The sequence below is a fragment of the Pseudopodoces humilis genome, chromosome 22, assembly GCF_049639895.1.
Source record: "Pseudopodoces humilis isolate 2021_Gansu_Grassland_sample_001 chromosome 22, ASM4963989v1, whole genome shotgun sequence".
NCBI classification, from domain to species: domain Eukaryota; kingdom Metazoa; phylum Chordata; class Aves; order Passeriformes; family Paridae; genus Pseudopodoces; species Pseudopodoces humilis.
Window position 1 is genome coordinate 1,407,443 of NC_142221.1, and position 17,591 is coordinate 1,425,033.

General features: G+C 51.5%; 2 protein-coding genes across 10 annotated transcripts in view; one reads left to right on the plus strand and one right to left on the minus strand.

Annotated features, from left to right (window-relative positions):
• Positions 1–4,004, plus strand: part of DENND1A (DENN domain containing 1A) — a 153,587-nt gene extending 149,583 nt beyond the window's left edge. For 3 of the 5 annotated variants that reach the window (XM_005529246.3, XM_088065948.1, XM_014257980.2), the window contains one exon: positions 452–4,004. In XM_005529246.3, the coding sequence (XP_005529303.2) occupies positions 452–1,744 (1,293 nt within the window). In that variant the 3' untranslated portion in view covers positions 1,745–4,004. The remainder of the gene's footprint in view (positions 1–451) is intronic. The other 2 variants (XM_014257981.2, XM_014257982.2) reach the window with 1 other exon arrangement.
• A 485-nt stretch (positions 4,005–4,489) lies between these two features.
• Positions 4,490–17,591, minus strand: part of CRB2 (crumbs cell polarity complex component 2) — a 56,426-nt gene continuing 43,324 nt past the window's right edge. For 3 of the 5 annotated variants that reach the window (XM_088065947.1, XM_088065946.1, XM_014257979.2), the window contains exons 7-13: positions 14,988–15,923; positions 13,637–14,193; positions 12,654–12,819; positions 11,380–12,247; positions 10,444–10,560; positions 9,896–10,022; positions 7,222–8,012 (exon numbers count right to left, since the gene is read on the minus strand). In XM_088065947.1, the coding sequence (XP_087922073.1) occupies positions 7,785–8,012; positions 9,896–10,022; positions 10,444–10,560; positions 11,380–12,247; positions 12,654–12,819; positions 13,637–14,193; positions 14,988–15,923 (2,999 nt within the window). In that variant the 3' untranslated portion in view covers positions 7,222–7,784. Of the gene's footprint in view, positions 6,974–7,221; positions 8,013–9,895; positions 10,023–10,443; positions 10,561–11,379; positions 12,248–12,653; positions 12,820–13,636; positions 14,194–14,987; positions 15,924–17,591 lie in introns of those variants that run through there. The other 2 variants (XR_015774390.1, XM_088065944.1) reach the window with 2 other exon arrangements.

Sequence of the window (17,591 nt, forward strand, 5' to 3'; positions counted from 1 at the left end):
TCTGAAGAAACTGGATTGTCTGTGAAGGAACACAGCTCAGAAAGTGTTAAACTAAAGCAGACTCCAAGTTCTCCATTTGACATTAAAGAAGCAAATGTCATTTCTACCTTATAATAATACTGATTTTAGTGTTACATTCAGATATTTAATTTGTCAGCTTATTCCACGCAGCAATTAAGGCTTCTCAGTTTATGTGCCTTGGACACAGGTGTGTGCTTCTTATTGGGCTGGGACAGATGCACAACAAATCCCAGCTGAAAAATCCCGTGGAGGCAAAGCTGCAGAATCCTGGCTGGTTCCTGACTGTCCTTCCTGGGCACATGCTCTTGTCCCTCTGCACTGTTGGCAGCCTGGGGACAGATCCTCTTCCCTCACAGCAGCCTGAACTCACATCCTGCTCTGTGTTGTGAGGGCATCACTAAGAGTTAGTGTTTGTTCTGCTCTCTTGCAGAGAATGGATCTCGGTGTGTCTGAGAGGAACAGGATTGTGCCAAGCATGAAGCTGTCCCATGCTTACAACAAGCTGTGGAGTATGGGCCACGATGATATGGCTATTCCCACCAAATATTCCCAAAGCTCCCCTGAAAGACCCTTGGCTGCCCTGGGTAACGTGCCCCCCATCACCAGGAGACCCCAGAGCAGAGACAGTGGTCTGGCTCCTGCAGAAAAGGAGGAATCCAGTCCTGCCATTCAAGGGAACATCACCATTCCTAGGCCACAGGGAAGAAAAACACCAGAACTGGGCATCGTGCCACCACCACCAGCACCCAAAGCTTCCAAGCACCAGGCTGCAGCTGGGTCAGCGGAAATCCTCACCCCTCACGGGCGCAGCCACTTGGTTCCAGATCTCATCCCAGAGCCCTTTGGGGCTGAGAATGTGTCCTTGGACGCCGAAGTGCAGCAGTCTGTAAATTCCTCCTCTCGCCCGTCGCAGCTGCTGTGCGGCGCTGCCGAGATGCTGCAGCCGGTGCGGGTGAAGACGGAAGGAGCGGGTAATGAGAGCGAGCTCCTGCTGAGCCTGCTGGACCCACTGAGAACCACGGGCTGGCCGGGCTCGGCTCTGCCAGGCTCGGCCCCGCTGGGCTCGGCCCCTGTGCCCACCTTGGGTGCCCTGCCAAGCGACTTTGTGCCTCCTCCAGCTGCACCATTTGCCCAGCCCCTTGGCTATGCTGCCCCAGCTCCACCGCCTTTTCTACAGCCCTCCCCGAATCCCTTCACCCAGACACTGCCAGGAGCCCTCCCCGTGTCCCTGGTCAGACCCCCGAGGGGCTCCTTCACCCCCTCCTTAGGTCACGCATACAGCTCCAGCTTCATAACCCCCACTGCCGGCTTCTACCCACCACAGAGACCTCAGTCCCACATGGCCACACTGTCCATGCCAAACCTGTTCAGCCAGGCTCCAGCTGTGCCAGCAGCTGGCTCCTTGTTCCTGCAGACCCACAGCCCTTCTCCCACCAGCTCTCTCCAGCCAGTGTGTCTGGGTGGTCCCTCCAAACCCCGAACGTTACAGGTGGGCCAGCCCAGCACAAAGGTAGATCCCAAACAAGCCCTGGCTCTCCTGGCCAGTGAACCCCCTCTGGTCCCTGCCAGGCCAGCCAAGGGCTTGGAGTCATTGTTACTGTCCTCAAAATCTGAGGAGACAAAAGATCCATTTGAAGATCTGTTAAAAAAGAGCAAGCAGGATGTGTCACCCACACCAGGTAAGGTGGAGCAGCTCAGAAAGCGATGGGAAACCTTTGAGTGATGCACCCCATGGCCTTGGTGTCCTTTTGGAAGTGACAGAAGGATTTTTTGGTTTTTTTTGAGCCAGCATAAAACCAAGCATTTCTTTTAAGGAAGGCTGAGCCAGGATCACTGCAGGACCATCACTGAGCTGCACCTCAGCACGAGAGCTTTTTGCCCACAGGTCAGAGTCCCCCATTGTCCCAGTCCCTGACACTGCTCCCTCACTCCCCGCCACCAAACCCTGGGATTCCTGCACTGACCAAAGCGTGAGGGGAGGTGGGGTGGGTTGGGATTTCCACACACAGCTTTTCAGGCAGCACTACTGATGCACAAGTTACTCCCTCCCTGTATTTTCAGTCCTTGGCACACCTGGAGCGTGACACAGCCCACTCTGCTGAGGTTCGTTCCTGTCGCTGGGAATGGGCCTCAGTTTTTCTGGCAATACACACAGAGATACAAGGTTTTGTTTCCACATGCAAAGCGCAGCAAACCAGCCTGACTTGTGGGCTGCACTGAACTGATCATCAGTCTCTGTTTGTGCTCCTTGCACCCCAGCCACTCCTGGAGTTGTGCTGTCAGAGGGACTTTGGTGGCACTTTTGGCTCCCCCTGTGAACACCGACAGCCAGGGCAGAGTTGTCACAGGCCTGGAAACCACAGCACAGAGCAGCTGCTCAGGGATTGGTCCTGCATCTCTGTTGGGAAACTGGAAACACCAGCAATTGTTTTCATTTTTTTGACTTTGTTTTTGTTAAATACATCAGAAAATAGAGGCCATAAAGAGTATCCTAGTTCTTATATATGTGTATCTTAATATTATCTATCAATATTATAAATTGCAGTATATGAATGGAATGTAACAATATCTTACTTGATTATTACAAACAAAAAAAGAGAAAAATTTTGGGGTATCAATGTTCCCAGCTCCTGAGTGCAGGTGAAGGCTGGTGTGCTGAGGGGCTGAGGGCAGGGCATGGCCAGGAAGGGGGATCTGGGCTCTGTGGCCTCGCTGGAGCCTCGGGCTGGCCCTGTCTGGCCCACGAGGAGCGCAGGGGACGCTCAGCTGGGTGTTCTGAGCCCCCTCTCTGTGTTCTCCAGACACTTCACACGAGCCTCAGCATCCCCCAGGACAGCTGCTGTCTCTGATCATTTCTGTTTCACTTCAGTGGTGCTTTTTTGGTTTGTTTTGTATCGGGGCACACTCTAGTGTAAAACCTGTCACTCTTGCAGAGGGAATTACATCACCATTGAGCCTTTGATAAAGGAAATCATCTTGGACACATGGGGAAATTCTTGTAAAGCTTTATCTGATTTCCAATGTATCTATTTTATTCATGTTATCTTGGAAGTTTTCTTACTCTGGGGAATGGGAATGGCTGTCTCTGTGTTCGAGGCTGGGCAGTACAAAAGAAAAGTAATATCTGAAATGCTGCCGGTTTTGGGAAGACCACAGTATTCCAGGAATATTCTGTTTCTGTACAGTGCTGTTCCTCTGACAAGCCATTCACTTGGATTTGTATTTTCTTTTTGTGTTGAAAGACAGATGGGTTTAGTATTGAATAGTAAAATATTTAAAGTCTAAGATACCAGGTCCATTTTATTTGATACAGTTCAGAGTAAGAATGTTATATATAATTCAGTCTGGCATTGCAGAGCTCCTTTGCTATGAGCTGGATGTGAACGGGCACTGCACAATCCAGCCTGTGCCAAGCTGGGCTCCACAGGCCCTGTTTAAACTCAGTAATGTCACACAGTGATCAGACAACCCATCACAGTGCTTTAAACCACTCAGGAAATTCTGTCCCACTGCAGTTCATTTCCATCTCTGGTTACTTTGCCCATATTATAGATCATTTGCTAAGTCAGTTTTGGGGCACTGAGGAGTACTAACACACATTTATTCACCCTCTACTTTATTTAGCACCTCTGAGATGCTGGAGGACAAGGAATTTGTGACTTCCCTCACTTCTGGAGAGGGTTTGCAAGCAGGAGACTTTTCTAGGGGTTTATTGTAACGTAGGAATTGAACTATGCCTAGGACAGCATTTAGGGATGTTTTTTGTCTTATTTAAACTCAGGAATGCCTGACATGATTCATTCCTGATAGTGCCAGGTGTCAACAGTTTGCTTGCCAGCTCTGGTTTGGCACTAGAAGGCATTTGGATGTTTTTATTGATCCAGTATAAAAACTGTTCCTGGTCTTACTCATCAGTGACTTTATACTTGACTTTGTCCATGTTCCTGTACCCACCCTATGTTTGATACCACTCTGCTTATTTACAGCTGCTTCCTGCTATAAGAAATAAGTTTATTTTAAAAACAGACAAGAAAAACCTTTTCAAAGTTTGTGGTGCATCTGCTGCTGCACAGGAGGTGAAACCACTTTTGTATCTTGTTCACCCTGGGTGGAGCCTTCAGTTCACTGCACATGGACAGTGCAGTCATTGGACACAGAGTCCCTTTTTCCCACATTCCAGTCTCTTTCCTGCCCATAAAGTCAGGGATTAAGGGTAAAATGCAGCTCAGTGAGGTGAACAGAGAGCAGAGGTGTTTCCTCAGCTCTGTCCTGCTGCTGGGCAAAGCCCTGCACCCTGGCCTGTGCTCAGGGCTCTGGGCTGTGACAAATCATCACAAAATGAATCCTTTAACTGTGAAGAGCCTTCAAGGTTTGCAGCTGTGCAGGGGCTGTGGCACAGACCATGATCAGCCATCCAGACCAGCAAGGTGTTCTTGGGGAAAAACATGCACAAGTCAACAACCAGGTCTGTTTTTAACCAAATTTTACTGTAAATTTCTTTTGAAGGACATTCTAATTATTTACAAATTATAAAATTTACAATTAAAAAAGAAATCAGGATCATGATCATTAACTACAGCAAGTCCAGTTTTGTGAAAAAATATATTCAAAAATTAAATATCAAAAGGAAGTTAAATTCATTATTGAAAAAACAAAAACAACCACCTTCCATAAATTATTTTGCAGAAATGCTCAAGACACTGACAGAGTTTTTAAACACCTTTGCTAATACTGGCTTTGGGTGCTTGGAACGCAGCCCCGAGGAGCTGCTGCCGGGGCACGGCCGGACCTGCCGGGGGCTCCAGGGATTTGGACCTTCCAGGGAAGTGCAGGAGCAGCTCGGGGAGCTCTGGGAACACGGCCTGGTGTTCAGCACCCCAGGGCTGGAGGAACGGGGGCTCTTCCAGATCCTGCTGCAGCCTCAGTTCTGTACAGTGTAAACACCAATGGGGAGTGGAGCGAAAAAGCAGCAGCAGGACCTGCCCTGGGGCGTCAGGGTGGAGGTGGCAGAGCCCCCCGAGCCCCCAGGAGGTTTTTGCACGCCCTGGGCTTCAGGAAACCACAGGGGCTTTGCCTGGCAGCACAGGGGCCCCCAGGCCTGTGCCCAGCCCTGCTCCTGCCAGGAGCCCCCAGCGTGGGGCAGGCCCAGCTCTGCTGCAGAGCCACAGGAAAGCCCTGCTGGCACAAGGGCACCGGGCAGTGCCACTGGCTCTGTTCCCAAAGTGTGCCAGAGCTCCCCAAGAGCAGCAAACCAGTGCCAGGAACAGCACCAGCAGTCACTGTTGCTGAACAGGAAAGCAGCCACGGGCTCCCACCTGCAGCCAGGGCCTCTCTGGCACTGCCAGCTCCAGCTGCCTCCCCCACACAGCCAGCTGGGATCACACCTTCCACTCTTCTCCACTACCAGAGGGAAAGTGATCTGAAATATTGTCTCCCACTCCTTTGTCTTTTTCTATTTTCTAAAATTTTCATTCTTCTGTCAGCAGCTGCCTGCTGCAGAGACCTGTTCTTACACACACTGTTCTTAAATGGACACATGTGAGCAGTAGTTCCATGCCCCTCCCTTTGCTTGGAATTACAGAAACATTTACAGCTACAGTAGAAAAAAAATAAATCCAAAAGCAGACCAGAATAAAGTATTTTCCTGTGGCAATGAGCTACAGCAGGCAGATTCCCACCCTGATTTTTAATAGTATTTTGGAGATTAAAAAGCTGACAGAGTTCTAAAATCCTCATTGATAATTGTAGTGATTATCCTGAAACACTAATGGCTTTAGACCTTACCTGGCCTGCTGTGCTGCATTTCCTTCCATAGCCTCTGCCACATTATGCTAAAGAGGAAACAGCACATTCCACAGCTAAAACAGTAACACAGAAGTGAAGCCACAAAATCAAACCTCTTTTTAGTGCAGTGGAAAGTAGATGCTGTGTCACTTACACCAACCCTGGTTTGGGTTAAAGGATTAGTTAACTAAATTCCACTCTTCCACACCAACAAGCCCAAACCTGGCAGTCCAGAGGTCACTTTTAGAACTCTCCATTCTTCCCTCCTCACCCCAGCAAGTACCACCTGATGCTCAGCCCCTGGCTCTCACAAGGGTCAGCTCCAAGCCCCTGCTCCAGGAGTGGCAGAGCCGGATCAAACAACATGGAAACGTCCTCCTTTCACAAAGGTTAAACTGGAACTGGCACCTCAGGATCAGAAAGGCACTTAAAATATTCCTGTGGTTTGGGCTAGTCTCAGGGAAAGCTCCAGCAGCCACATCCAGCACAGCCCAGTGAGGCCATGCCAGCTCTGGCCCAGCTGGAAGGGTGGCAGCAGCTCTGGGAAGGATTTCCCACCACTCACTCACCTGGCTTAGCCGTGCAGAGGAGCCACAGGCACGTGTCTTCTTGAAAAAAACCTTATTATTCACATTATTTCTGAATACGGTGGTTTAATTCCCGTTCTCTGGGCCTGCCTCAGGGTGGTTTTCCTGTTGCCTGCAGGAGCAGGGGCCCAGCCGGCTCTGGCTATGACACCGCCCCATCTTCTGTCCGTGTCCCCCCTGTGCCACAGCCACTGCTCCCTCCCCTCCTCCCCTGGTCCTCCGCAGTGGGGATTTCCTCCCGGGCAGTTTGTAGGAACGCTTTGTGGATGAGCTGCAGGGGCAGGGCCAGCGGGCAGTGCCGGGGCCGTGCAGCAGCCCAGGCACCCCCGGGCAGCGCCTGCGGCCGCTCCGCGCCTGACCCGGCCTCAGATCAGCCGCTCGGTCGGGGGCATCTTGATCACGTTCCACATCTCCACTCGGGCCCCGTCCTTCTCCTGCCGGCTCGGGCTGTAGGTTCCCTGAGTCGCTCTCCTCCTCTTCATGGCAATCGCCGTGGCTACGAGCACGGCGAGGAGCAGGGCAGCCCCCGCAGCCCCGACTGCTCCCACCACGGAGGAGTGGCTGAGGTGCGCCCACACTCGCTGCTGCGGCAGAACAGGGAGTTACCGAGCAGGGCAGGAGCTCCCCCCACCTGTCCCCTCCCTGCCCCGCGGAGCCCAGGGAATGCCCAGGAGGCTGGGGACCCTTTTCCTGCTCCCCTCTCCCCTCCCTGCACACCCAAAGTTCAGCATCTGGCAGCTCCAGCACTGCCCAAAGCCCCGGAGTGCCGCCTGCCCCTTCCCTGCACGGTACCCATGGGAATGTCTAACAGCACCACGCCATTCAACACTGGTTTTTACAAGGGTTTTGATCATTCCTGACAATTCCCTGTAACGCAGGGCTGTCACAGGGAGGTCACAGCTGCTGTTGCTGTTGAGGACTCTGAGAACCTCACACACCTGAGCTGAGAGTTTGAATGTTTTTCAGCTGTTGACAGAACCAGAGCAGAATATACAAACCAGCCACGACCTTCCCCAGCTCCTGAGCAGGACTCGGGGAGCTGAGCCTGCACAGGTGCCTCGGGTCACCCTGCCTTGGAAAGCAGAATTAATGTGCCTCTCCTGCCTGGGAGGGGACTGGAGCCAGAGCCACTTGAGCTCCTGCTGAGATGAGCGCTGGCCGGTCCGGGGCAGGGCAGGAGGGAGGGCGGAGGCTCCCTTGGAGCCCCTGGAGCGCAGCAGCGCCGGGCCCGGCTGGGGCGGCGCTCTCGGCCCCGCTGCCCGTGCCGGACGTCCTTGTCTTCGTGCCCAGGCCTTAGGGGAACTGGGATGGGGTGGATCTGCCGCTGCCAAGGCTGAGAGAGCCCAAGGTCCGGGCAGACCTTGCAGGTGCGGGTCCTGGGCACGGCAGGGCCTAGATCAGGCGCTCTTCGGGTGGCACCTTTAGGACACTGTCCATCTCCAGCCGAGCTCCTGCCACCTCCTGCTGGCTCGGGCTGTAGGTCCCCTCGGACTGGCGCCTCTTCCTTGCCGTGAGAACCATGAATATGAGACCAATACTGAGGAGCAGCACAGAGCCACAGGCTACAGGGACAGCTACTTCAATTAGTGGGGAGGGGAAGAGAGCACCTGGAGTCCCTTTCTGTAAAAGAAATTAACGGAGAAACAATGAAACTCCAGTGGTTACAGTAATTGCAATAACTGACCTAAATGGTCAGATTAGAGGGAAAAAAGTTTTTAGAAAAGCAAAAAAAAAGCACTTTTTCACAGCAAGGCAGCCCCTTAAGATGTAAATGCCAGTTTACTCAACATCTACAGTGGGAGTCTTTAAAGGTGCCTTCTTATCAATATCAGACGCAAATTACACAGGTGGCACTGGCAAAGTTGCACCAATGTTGACCAATGTTGCAAAAAATATATAAATAAAAATATAAAAAAAACACCAACTTTAAAGTTAATGCAGAGTAATGTGAATTTTCAGTAACCCCAAAGAATTTCCCCAGGCAGGGGAATGATACTAAAAAAAAGTTCAATGATCCCTGTAATGGTGAAGCAGAGAATTGATTAAGCTGTTAAATTGTAAAACAGAATTGCAGAACTTGCGGCAGGAAGGGGAAGATGTTGAAGAGGTCAGGACATGCATGGGAGATGGAGATGATAAAAAGCCCAAGTACTGAGAAGAGAAATAAGAATTCCCTAGATTCTGGTGGAATCAAGGATGGAATGGAAGACAACAACATAAACAACTGTGGAACTTTTGTCATGAAACAAAGCTTTAAAATTACAATAAGCTTTAAAATACTTCTTATTGCTAACAATGGTATCAGCCACCTTACAGCTAAAACCAAAATAATTCAGGCTGGATTATTTACAGTTTTTGGATGCCATTCAGTCTGTGCTCATGTCACAGAGCAAAGAAAGAACATTTTCAGGGTATCTGGAAGTCCTTCTGCCCTTTTCAAACACCTGAAGTCCAGGTGCATTCCCTGAGCCCGTCCAAGCCTGAGCGCCGTGCGGGGTTAATTCCAGACCATGCGGGTTAGTCCAGCACCACAAGGGCCCAGCAGGGCAGCCCCTGGAGCTGCTGCTGGGGGAGGAGAGAGCAAAGGGAGCTCAGCTGAGCTCCAGCTGTCCCTGGTGGCACCGAGCACCATCCCCAGCACCTCTCTGCCCCACCAAGGGCCTGGCTGCGCAGGAGGTAAAGGAAAGAGTGAAGAAAAGCAAGGGGAGGGTGATGAAAATGAATACAGGGAATCCACAAGAAGTGTCCTGGGGCAGAGGAGATAGAGATGCCTGAAGGAGTCTGTGCATGCAATCTGGAAATGTCAGGGTGACCTTGGCACATGCATTAGAGCCCTGGGTAACAGCAACAGCAGCAAACCCCGCCTGGCACACAGCCCTTTCCATGCAGGATGGGTTAGTACATTCCCAGGTTACCCAACAAGCTGCCTGTCCATGCAACAGCTTCCCAGAGAAAGCAGGGGATGGATCCCATCTCCCCCCAGGAAGGATCCCAGCCCCACCCCAAACAGTGGGATTATGCACACGGGGACAGCTCAGCTGGGCCGGGGTAGTGGCAGCTCAGGGACAGGACTTGGCTGTTTCACACACACCTGAACCACACTGGCCTGACTTTATCCAACCTCCCTTCTCCAAACATCCATTTCTACTCAGATGATCTTTAGAGAGGGAAGGTGTTTAGTAACTCTTATCCAAGATAAAACACCAAATTCCACTCTCCAGGAACCTGGGTCAAATGCAGGAGTTGGATTACTGTCTAAAGAGTTGTGAAATCTATGGAAATGTGCAGAGACAGCCCCAAAAGCCATATGGCAGCACATGCAGATACTGAGGAGCATTTCCTGCAGTTGTTTATATGCTGGAGATCAATAAGCAGCAGCACTGCAGAGAAAAAACCATTTAGGATTGCCCAGGTGTGCTTTAGGCAGGACAGGAGCAGGAAGAGCCCCAGCAGAGCCCAGAGGCCCCTGGTGAGAGTGGAGGGACGGGCAGGGCAGTGCTTACGTTGATGTCGCAGCGCTCGCCGGTGTAGCTGGCGCTGCACACGCACTCGTATCTGTTCTCAGAGTCCTGGCACGTGCCCCCGTTCTGGCACGGGTTCGGGTCACACTCGTTTATGTTGATTTGACAGCTGGAAAGGAAGAGTGTGTTGGAATTGTCATATATATTCTTGTGCCATAGAACACAAGGTCATCCAGTCAAAAAAAACCTCTTTTGTTTGAAAAGCACCCATTGCAGCTTCTCCAGTACTTTCCCCACAGTCAAGCAATATGAAATTCTCCCCTGTTCACACCAACCCTCTTGTTGTGATTTCTATGGGACTGAGGCCAGCACAGGTAATGTGCTTGAAAAGACTTGGAAGCAGTTCTCACTGCAAAAAACTGGTGTTGGCAGCTGGATGATCTGAAGCCTCTCTCTGCTCCAAGCAACAGCTCGTGTTCCCATTAGGAGCAGCTGCCTGGCACAAGGACATGGAGGAGGGTGAAGCAGTGGCCCTGCTCTGCCACCACCGAGATCAGGACTGGAGCACTGGAACCCAAAGCAGCACTTACTTCCTCCCAGTGAAGCCGGGCCTGCAGGAGCAGTTGGCTCCCCAGCTCTCTGTGATGCACCGACCACCGTTCAGGCAGGTGAAGTTCTTGCCACACTGCTGAGGGGGGAACGGCCACCTGGGGACAGCAAGGGACAGCCTTTAGAGCACTCAGGTTTTGGGGAAGGGCAGAGTGGTCTGGGGCTGGCAAGGGTCATAAACACAGTCATTGGAAGGAGTCATAGGAAGGAGTTTGACACAAGTGAAAAAGGGAATCATCTCAGAAATCAAGAGTATTCCTTGGATCATGCCCAGGGAACAGACAGGAGCTCTGTCACTACTCAGACTTTTCTCAGACAGGCCTGTTCTTGCTAATGAAAATATAGGCAGGGACAGGACAGTGCTGGAATGGTACAGCCAGGCCCCAGGAAGGATAATGCCAGTACCAGGTAACAGTCTGCACCAGAATGCAGCAGGAACAACAGGAAAATCATCCTGGATAGATGAATTAACTGACCATGTCAGTGTTTAACTCCGTGTTCCATTTGAACTGGCACAAGATGTTTTGTTTAAATCAGCATAGGAATATGGCAGAGGGGAATCAAGTCACAGAGAAGGATGGATGTCTTGAGGAGTGCTAGAGGCAAATGACAAAAGGCCATAGTATATGCCCTTCAAACAGCTCTGAAATGAGATAACCCACATCAAAAGGAAGGATCCTTCTCCTGTACAAGGCTGAGCCCCTGGCAGTGAGGGTTTGGAACCAGCCAGCACCTTCAGAGCTTCCAGTAGGACGCTGCTGCACTTCACAGCCCTCAGCCCCCAGTGCCTCCCTGTCACAGCAGAATTTAGGTTCTTTACCTATGAGATGCTTGCAATGAAAAATGTTCCCAAAGTAAAAGTCCCATTTATCTGGAGGCTCCTGTGCCCCCTGTAGCAAGGCAGGCCCAGCACTTACTCGCAGCGAGGTCCGGAGTACTGAGGGGGGCATTTGCAGGAGTATCCGTAGACGCCGTCGACGCAGGTGGCTCCGTTCAGGCACTGGTGCCGCACGCAGTCGTCCACGTTGATGTCACACCTCTTCCCGATGAAGCCCCGGAAGCACTCGCACTGGAAGTCTGCCACGGCATCCACGCAGTCCCCGTGGACGCAGGGGCTGGGCTGGCAGTCGTCGATGTTGGCCTCGCAGCGCTGCCCCGCCCAGCCCGCGCTGCAGCCGCAGCGGAAGGAGTTGAACAGATCCTCGCAGGTGCCGGCGTTGAGGCAGGGGCCGGAGGCGCACACGTCGGCCCCGGAGCAGCCCAGCCGGACGCTGCCCGGGCCGGCCTGCTGGAACTGCTCGGGCTGAGGGTACGGCCGGTGGGCCGGGAAGGGCAGGAAGATCCCCCCGATCTGCACCCGGCCCAGGCAGCCGGTGAAATTCTCGGCCAAAACGACCAGCGCGTCTTTCTTGAGGAAGTCCAAGTTGCCGGCGCTTCCCTGCAGAGTCGCGTTCGCTGAGCCGTCCAAGCGGAGCAGCCACCGGGAAGAGAGCGCGGCCGGCTCCTCCATGGACACGGAGACGCTGTGCCAGGCCCCGTCCGCAACAGGCTGCGGGCTCAGGAAGCTGACACCCTCGATGCTGTTCCCACTCCTGATGTCAACAAGGAGGGAGGAATTCTTAATGGCTACCTGGAGGGAATCCACCTCTTCCACAGCCCGAAGCAAAACAGCATCTTCGTCTCTGGTTCTGAAGTCCACGTGGAGGCTGCTCAGAGTTCTGGTCGCAGATGTGTTGGCAGTAAATTCTATGGCAGCATGACCATTAAATGTTGCATTAGCCAGACCTATAAATAAAGGGGGAGAGCATAAGGGATTTCAAAGACAGTTGGTGCCCGGTTTGAGCCAGTCCAATGCACACCCCTGGCAGGTTCTCTCCCTAAGAACCCCTAAGCTTAGCATGAGCAGGATTACAGGCGAGCTGCTGGCAGCCTTAAAGCTCTTCCTGTTTACAAGTGCACCTCCTGTAATAATATCCAGCTCTTAGGCAGCAATTTTTACTGCTCAGCTGTGCTCTGTCACACCTGGGGCAAGCCCACAGAGCCCATGCTGCCTGCAGCAGTGCCTGGCACCACTCCGTGTCCTTGCAGCATGTGTTTGCATTGCTGCCAACAGCACAAACTGGAAATATCCCTGGAATAGACAAGGAATGGGGGAATTTTCCCAACACACAAGCAGGAGAACAGAACTTACACACATATCCTGCCACAACATCTATGCAGGTGGTGGCTTCAGGACATGGGTCACTTTCACACCAGACTTTCTCTTCACAAAATTTCCCAGTGAAATTTGCTGAACAGCTGCAATGGAAATCATTCCAAGTGACAATGCATCTGCCACCATTCTGACATGGCTCAGACTGAAAAACAAAACAGGGGAATTTAGGGGCAGAGTAATTCATCTTGAGGTCTAAGAGAGTTTGGTAGAACTGTGACAATGAAGATGAGCACAAGCCACATTTGAATCAAGAGAGGAGGGAAATGAACAGTGACTCAAGAGCAGTGAGGGAAGGCCAAGGCTCTCTGTACAAGAGATTCCTGAGCCCCTGCTCCCTCCTGTGCACAGCACTGACCAACAGGAACTCCAGCGATTTGGCAAAGAGCAAGGCACAAAAGCACAGGTGAGGAACAGATGAAACAAAGTGTGCTGCTCCCAAGAAGCTCACAAAGTTCTGTCAGCAGAAGGACACCCCTAACACCCCACAGGTGTCACAGGTGTGACAATACTTCAGAGCACCATAAGCAAGAACAAGATTAGGGGGTATGGCCTCCCCATCACTGGGTGTGGCACAGAGAGCCAGGCTCTGATCCAAGGGCACATGGAGACAGCTCCTTCAGCTTCTGCTGTTGAAGTGGCAGATTCTTGGGGAAGAGGCTGTTGCACAATTCAAACAGGATGAAGGGAAGTGCTGGCAGGTTACAGGTTAGGGAGTGGAGTCTGGAACCTGTGTGGGCAGCACAAAAGCCACTGCCCAAGTTCTAAAACCACAAAAACTACAGGGGAGCTTAAGAAAAGTCAGTGTTTAAATTATATGTAGCATATTGAGTGAGGTGGGAGCACAGAGAAGCATGTGTTCTTCAATACATAAAAAAACCTCTTTCTGGTATCAGCAACAGCCAGACTTTTGTGTAAGAGTAGTGACCCCTGCACACACAGAGACAAGACACAGCACATACCTTGCAGGTGTCATCAGAGATGCAGCCATTCACAAGATTTCCAGTTTGAGTCCTATTGAGTTCCTCTGGCAAACTGTCATTCTCCACCTGGAAAAACTGTACCTGGTGGCTGTTGAGTTGCATGTCCTGCAAACAGCCCTTGAAATAGCCCCCCCACAGCTCAGCGCTGTCGGGGTTGGGGTGTCCCCCAATAAACACCTCAGAGCCAGCTCCCAGGGCTTGTGCTGGCAGCTGGCCCAGCTCCACAAATGTGTCTGACTGCAGAGCACCAACAGACCCTCCCTGGAAAGACAGGGCTACCAAGTGTCTTCTCCCATCAACCAGATTCCCTGGAAAGATCAGAGTGTCCGTAGGTGATGTCTCTATGCTCAGCTGGCCATCCCTCAGGTACAGGGTGAGGCAGGGGCCTGTCCCATTGCAGACCTGCAGTAACAAACCATCGGGCTTCCGGCTCCGCAGGAAAAAGGAGAGGTTGAAGTCTGCACCAAGGCTGTCAGAAAGGCTGAAAGAGGCAAAGCTGGTGGAATTCTCTAGGCCAAATGTTGCTGCTGGGTGCTCTGGAAGAGAAAAGAAAGAGCCTTCAGCTCAGAGATAAAGGGAATGCAGCTGGCATGGGGATGCAGCTCCTTAGGAATGGGGCAAATGTTTCTTCTCAATGTTTTCCACATGTGCCAGGGTAACTGTGCTCCTCCCCACAGGTCTGTGACACTAAGAAGTAGGTGAATGTGTCCTTGCTTCCTCTGGAGGGCACAAATTCCAGCATCCAAGTAACATGAGAGGGCAATACAAGTCTAGCAGAGCTCTTGCCAATCCAGCAGATTTACTCAAGGACTTTTGAGATACAGAGTTGCTTTTAAAATTTGTAAATTTGGTAACAGCAGTACATGCCATATTTAGGGCTCAGAAGGGTTGGAAGAAACCCCAATACTAACACAAGCCTTGCAGCAGCAAAAAATGCAAATAGAAATTATTTTAACTCAAAATTGTCAAAGAGCTTCCTATAACATTCTATAGTTTATCCATAAAGCAATACATTCTTATTCATCCTCAGCTCTGAAGCTCAAGAACAACTTTTCACAATAAAACAACTTCCCTGCTCCCCTGCATTCACACAGATCTCTTAAAAAGGTGAAGTCAGAGCCTCTGGCTCTACAGGAATAACCTGCACCACAAAACTGACAGTCATTCCTGCAGGAGCAAACGACAGGAAAGGGATCAATGAGAATTTTATTCACAGTGGCTTTTGCTTTATTTTTGGGCCCAGTCAAATCAAAAGTCCTGTTTCTAGAGCTAACATCCAAGCTGCTCCAGTACCTGTGGAGCTGGCAGGTGTCAATCCCATGGCACTTACCATAGGAGCAAGCTGGGCCTCCATAGGGCCTGGCACAGTCACACCTGAAGGTGGCCCAAAGGTCCACACAGAGCCCTCCATGGAAGCAGGGCTGGGAGAGGCACCACTCTGTGCGGTCACAGCCCAGCTTCACCGGGGACGACTCCCCCAGCGGCAGATCCACCGGCAGCACGGCCTCAGCATCCACCTGCAAGTCCTCCAGGCAGCCCACAAAGCCTTGCTGGCTCCGTGTGTTGTTTGCCATTGGATCCTCAGCACCTCCAATATACAGGTTCAGGAAGGCTGGAGGGATCAAAGCAGCAGCCGGTGGGACAGGAGAGCTCTGCAGGCAGAGCCCAGCCTCACAAGAGCCATGCCAGAGCTTCAGCTGCACCGTGCTGTGCACAACAACTTCCACTTTATGCCACTGTCCATCGTCCACTCTCAGCCCCTTGAGGAGCAGCGGGTACCCAACATCCTCCCTCCTCAGCTCTGCATGCAGGATGCCATCCAGGAGCTCCAGGAACAAGTACTCAGCTTCACGGCCTCGGTAAAAAAGGACAGCGCTGGGCAAAGTGGTTCGGAAGCGGAGGGAGACGCTGGCTGCTCCTGCGCCCCTCCTGCTCTCACTGTTCTCCAGCTCAATGAGGAGATACCCTCTGGAAGCAAAGGAAAACGTTGTTGGAGTCGAGCAGGTGGCATCATAGAAACCAGGCTGGCACTGGCACAGGTGGCCGTGGCTCTCAGCTTGGTAGGTTGGGATGCACAAGGCCTCGTTTTGGCAGTCGTGCGTCTGGCACCCGGTGAGCTGGACAGAGCAGTTCTTCCCTCCCCACGTGATGCCATCCTGGCCAGGGGCACAGTGGCAGGAATAGTCAGCAATGCCATCCTCACAGACAGCTCCATTCTTGCAGGGCCCCTCCTCACACTCATTGATGTTAACAGCACATTCCACACCTGTGAAAGAGATTGAGAGATGGGGTCTCACCGTGGGACTGGCACAGCCCTCCCCAGCTCTCTCCAGGGAGTAGCTGCCAGCAAGGAACCCCACACTCACTCAGAGGGTCCTGCTCATCATGCAAGAGCAAGAAACCCAAACTTCTGTGTCCTCCCAGGTGCTACTTATAGAGCTTTGGCCTGTCAGCCCAAATTCCCCCACCAACTGCTGTCCTGACCCAAGCTCAAACCCCACAGGCAGTCAATGTGCAGAAGGTATGGAAGGACCAAAACAGCAAAGACAAGGAATTTATGCTTTTTTCTTAATAGATTTGGTATGTTGAAAGGCCAGGTAGGTCTACAGCTCTGACTGGAGCATGCTCCAGGCACCAGTGTTGCAGACAGCAGTAAAATGGGAAGTTACTGGAAAGTTTCAGTTAAAAAAATCAAATTCCAAGACGACCCACCAGATGTAAAACTCACAAAACTCAGTTCATTACCAAACAACAGATACAACATGCTCCACAGGCACTCTGCCATGCTGGTGCTAAGCTGATTTCTGCCCAGTCCTGCACAAATGAACTGGGTGAGGTCCTGCACTGCAGCTCTGTCTCCTGGAGGCACACAGATCCCGAAGGGGCTCAAGTAAATTACCAAATCTGGCTAATGAAAATCTGCTGTCATTTTCCTGAGCATCCCCAGACTGACAGAAGAGCCCTGAACCAGTTCATTTTATCTAGCCTATAACACTGGTTTTCACTAATCTTCAGAGACAGTCCCACAGATAAACCAAGCATGGATTATCCCAATCTAATAGCATTACACCCGATCCAGCCAGCAAGCACAACGAGGGCAGCAGGAAGAAAAAGAAGGAATTCACACACAAAGGAGGGGAATCAAAACACAAAGGACATTTGTAAAGAAAAGCCACTAGACAAAATGTGCATGTCAAAGAGATTAGAGAGCTGGCTGGGGCAGAGAGATGAGGGGAGATGGGGCATTAGGAGCACTGAAGCTGGACTTGATGTGTGATTAAAAATAAAAACTTAGCAAAGATACAGATTCTTGAATATTTGCAGTGATGGCTTGTCCCCTGAGCTCTGCAGAGAGATGAGCACCAGCTTCCAGCTCCAAACTTTCCAATTGTGCCAGTGTAGGGACAGAGCTCTGGGAAGCACTGAAAGAGAAATGCAAGGTTCTAATTCTGCACTTTCCAGATGTGCCAGAGCTGTTCTGTAAGCAACAGTATCTTCACAACCTCAGCACAGCCCTTTTCCTCTTACTGCTGGGCTTGCTCAGCAAGGGGACAGCAGGGACGGAATTCAAATTGCAGCGCAAAGCTGTGAAGGAAATGTGTTGGAATAAATAGAGTAAAAGGGACATCAGTGGGCCTGGAGAATCCCACTTTGGGAGGAGATGGGAAGATTTCCATCACAACTGGGAAAAATCAGTAGAGCAGTGTAACTGTGTGGAGTGGGTTTTCTTGGAGGGCTCTCCAAGCTGCAGGAGGCAAGTCTGCAGTCAGATTTAAGGGGAGAGGCTGTTGAATAAGGAAAGACAGGTATAGTATAGTTTGGCATAGTCCCAAACCCCCAGATGCTGCTGTTTCAGATCAGAGCTGCTGATATTTACCAAGGCAATGAGGGAAAGGTAACACTGGTTTGGATAACAAAAGGAGAGATGCCATGA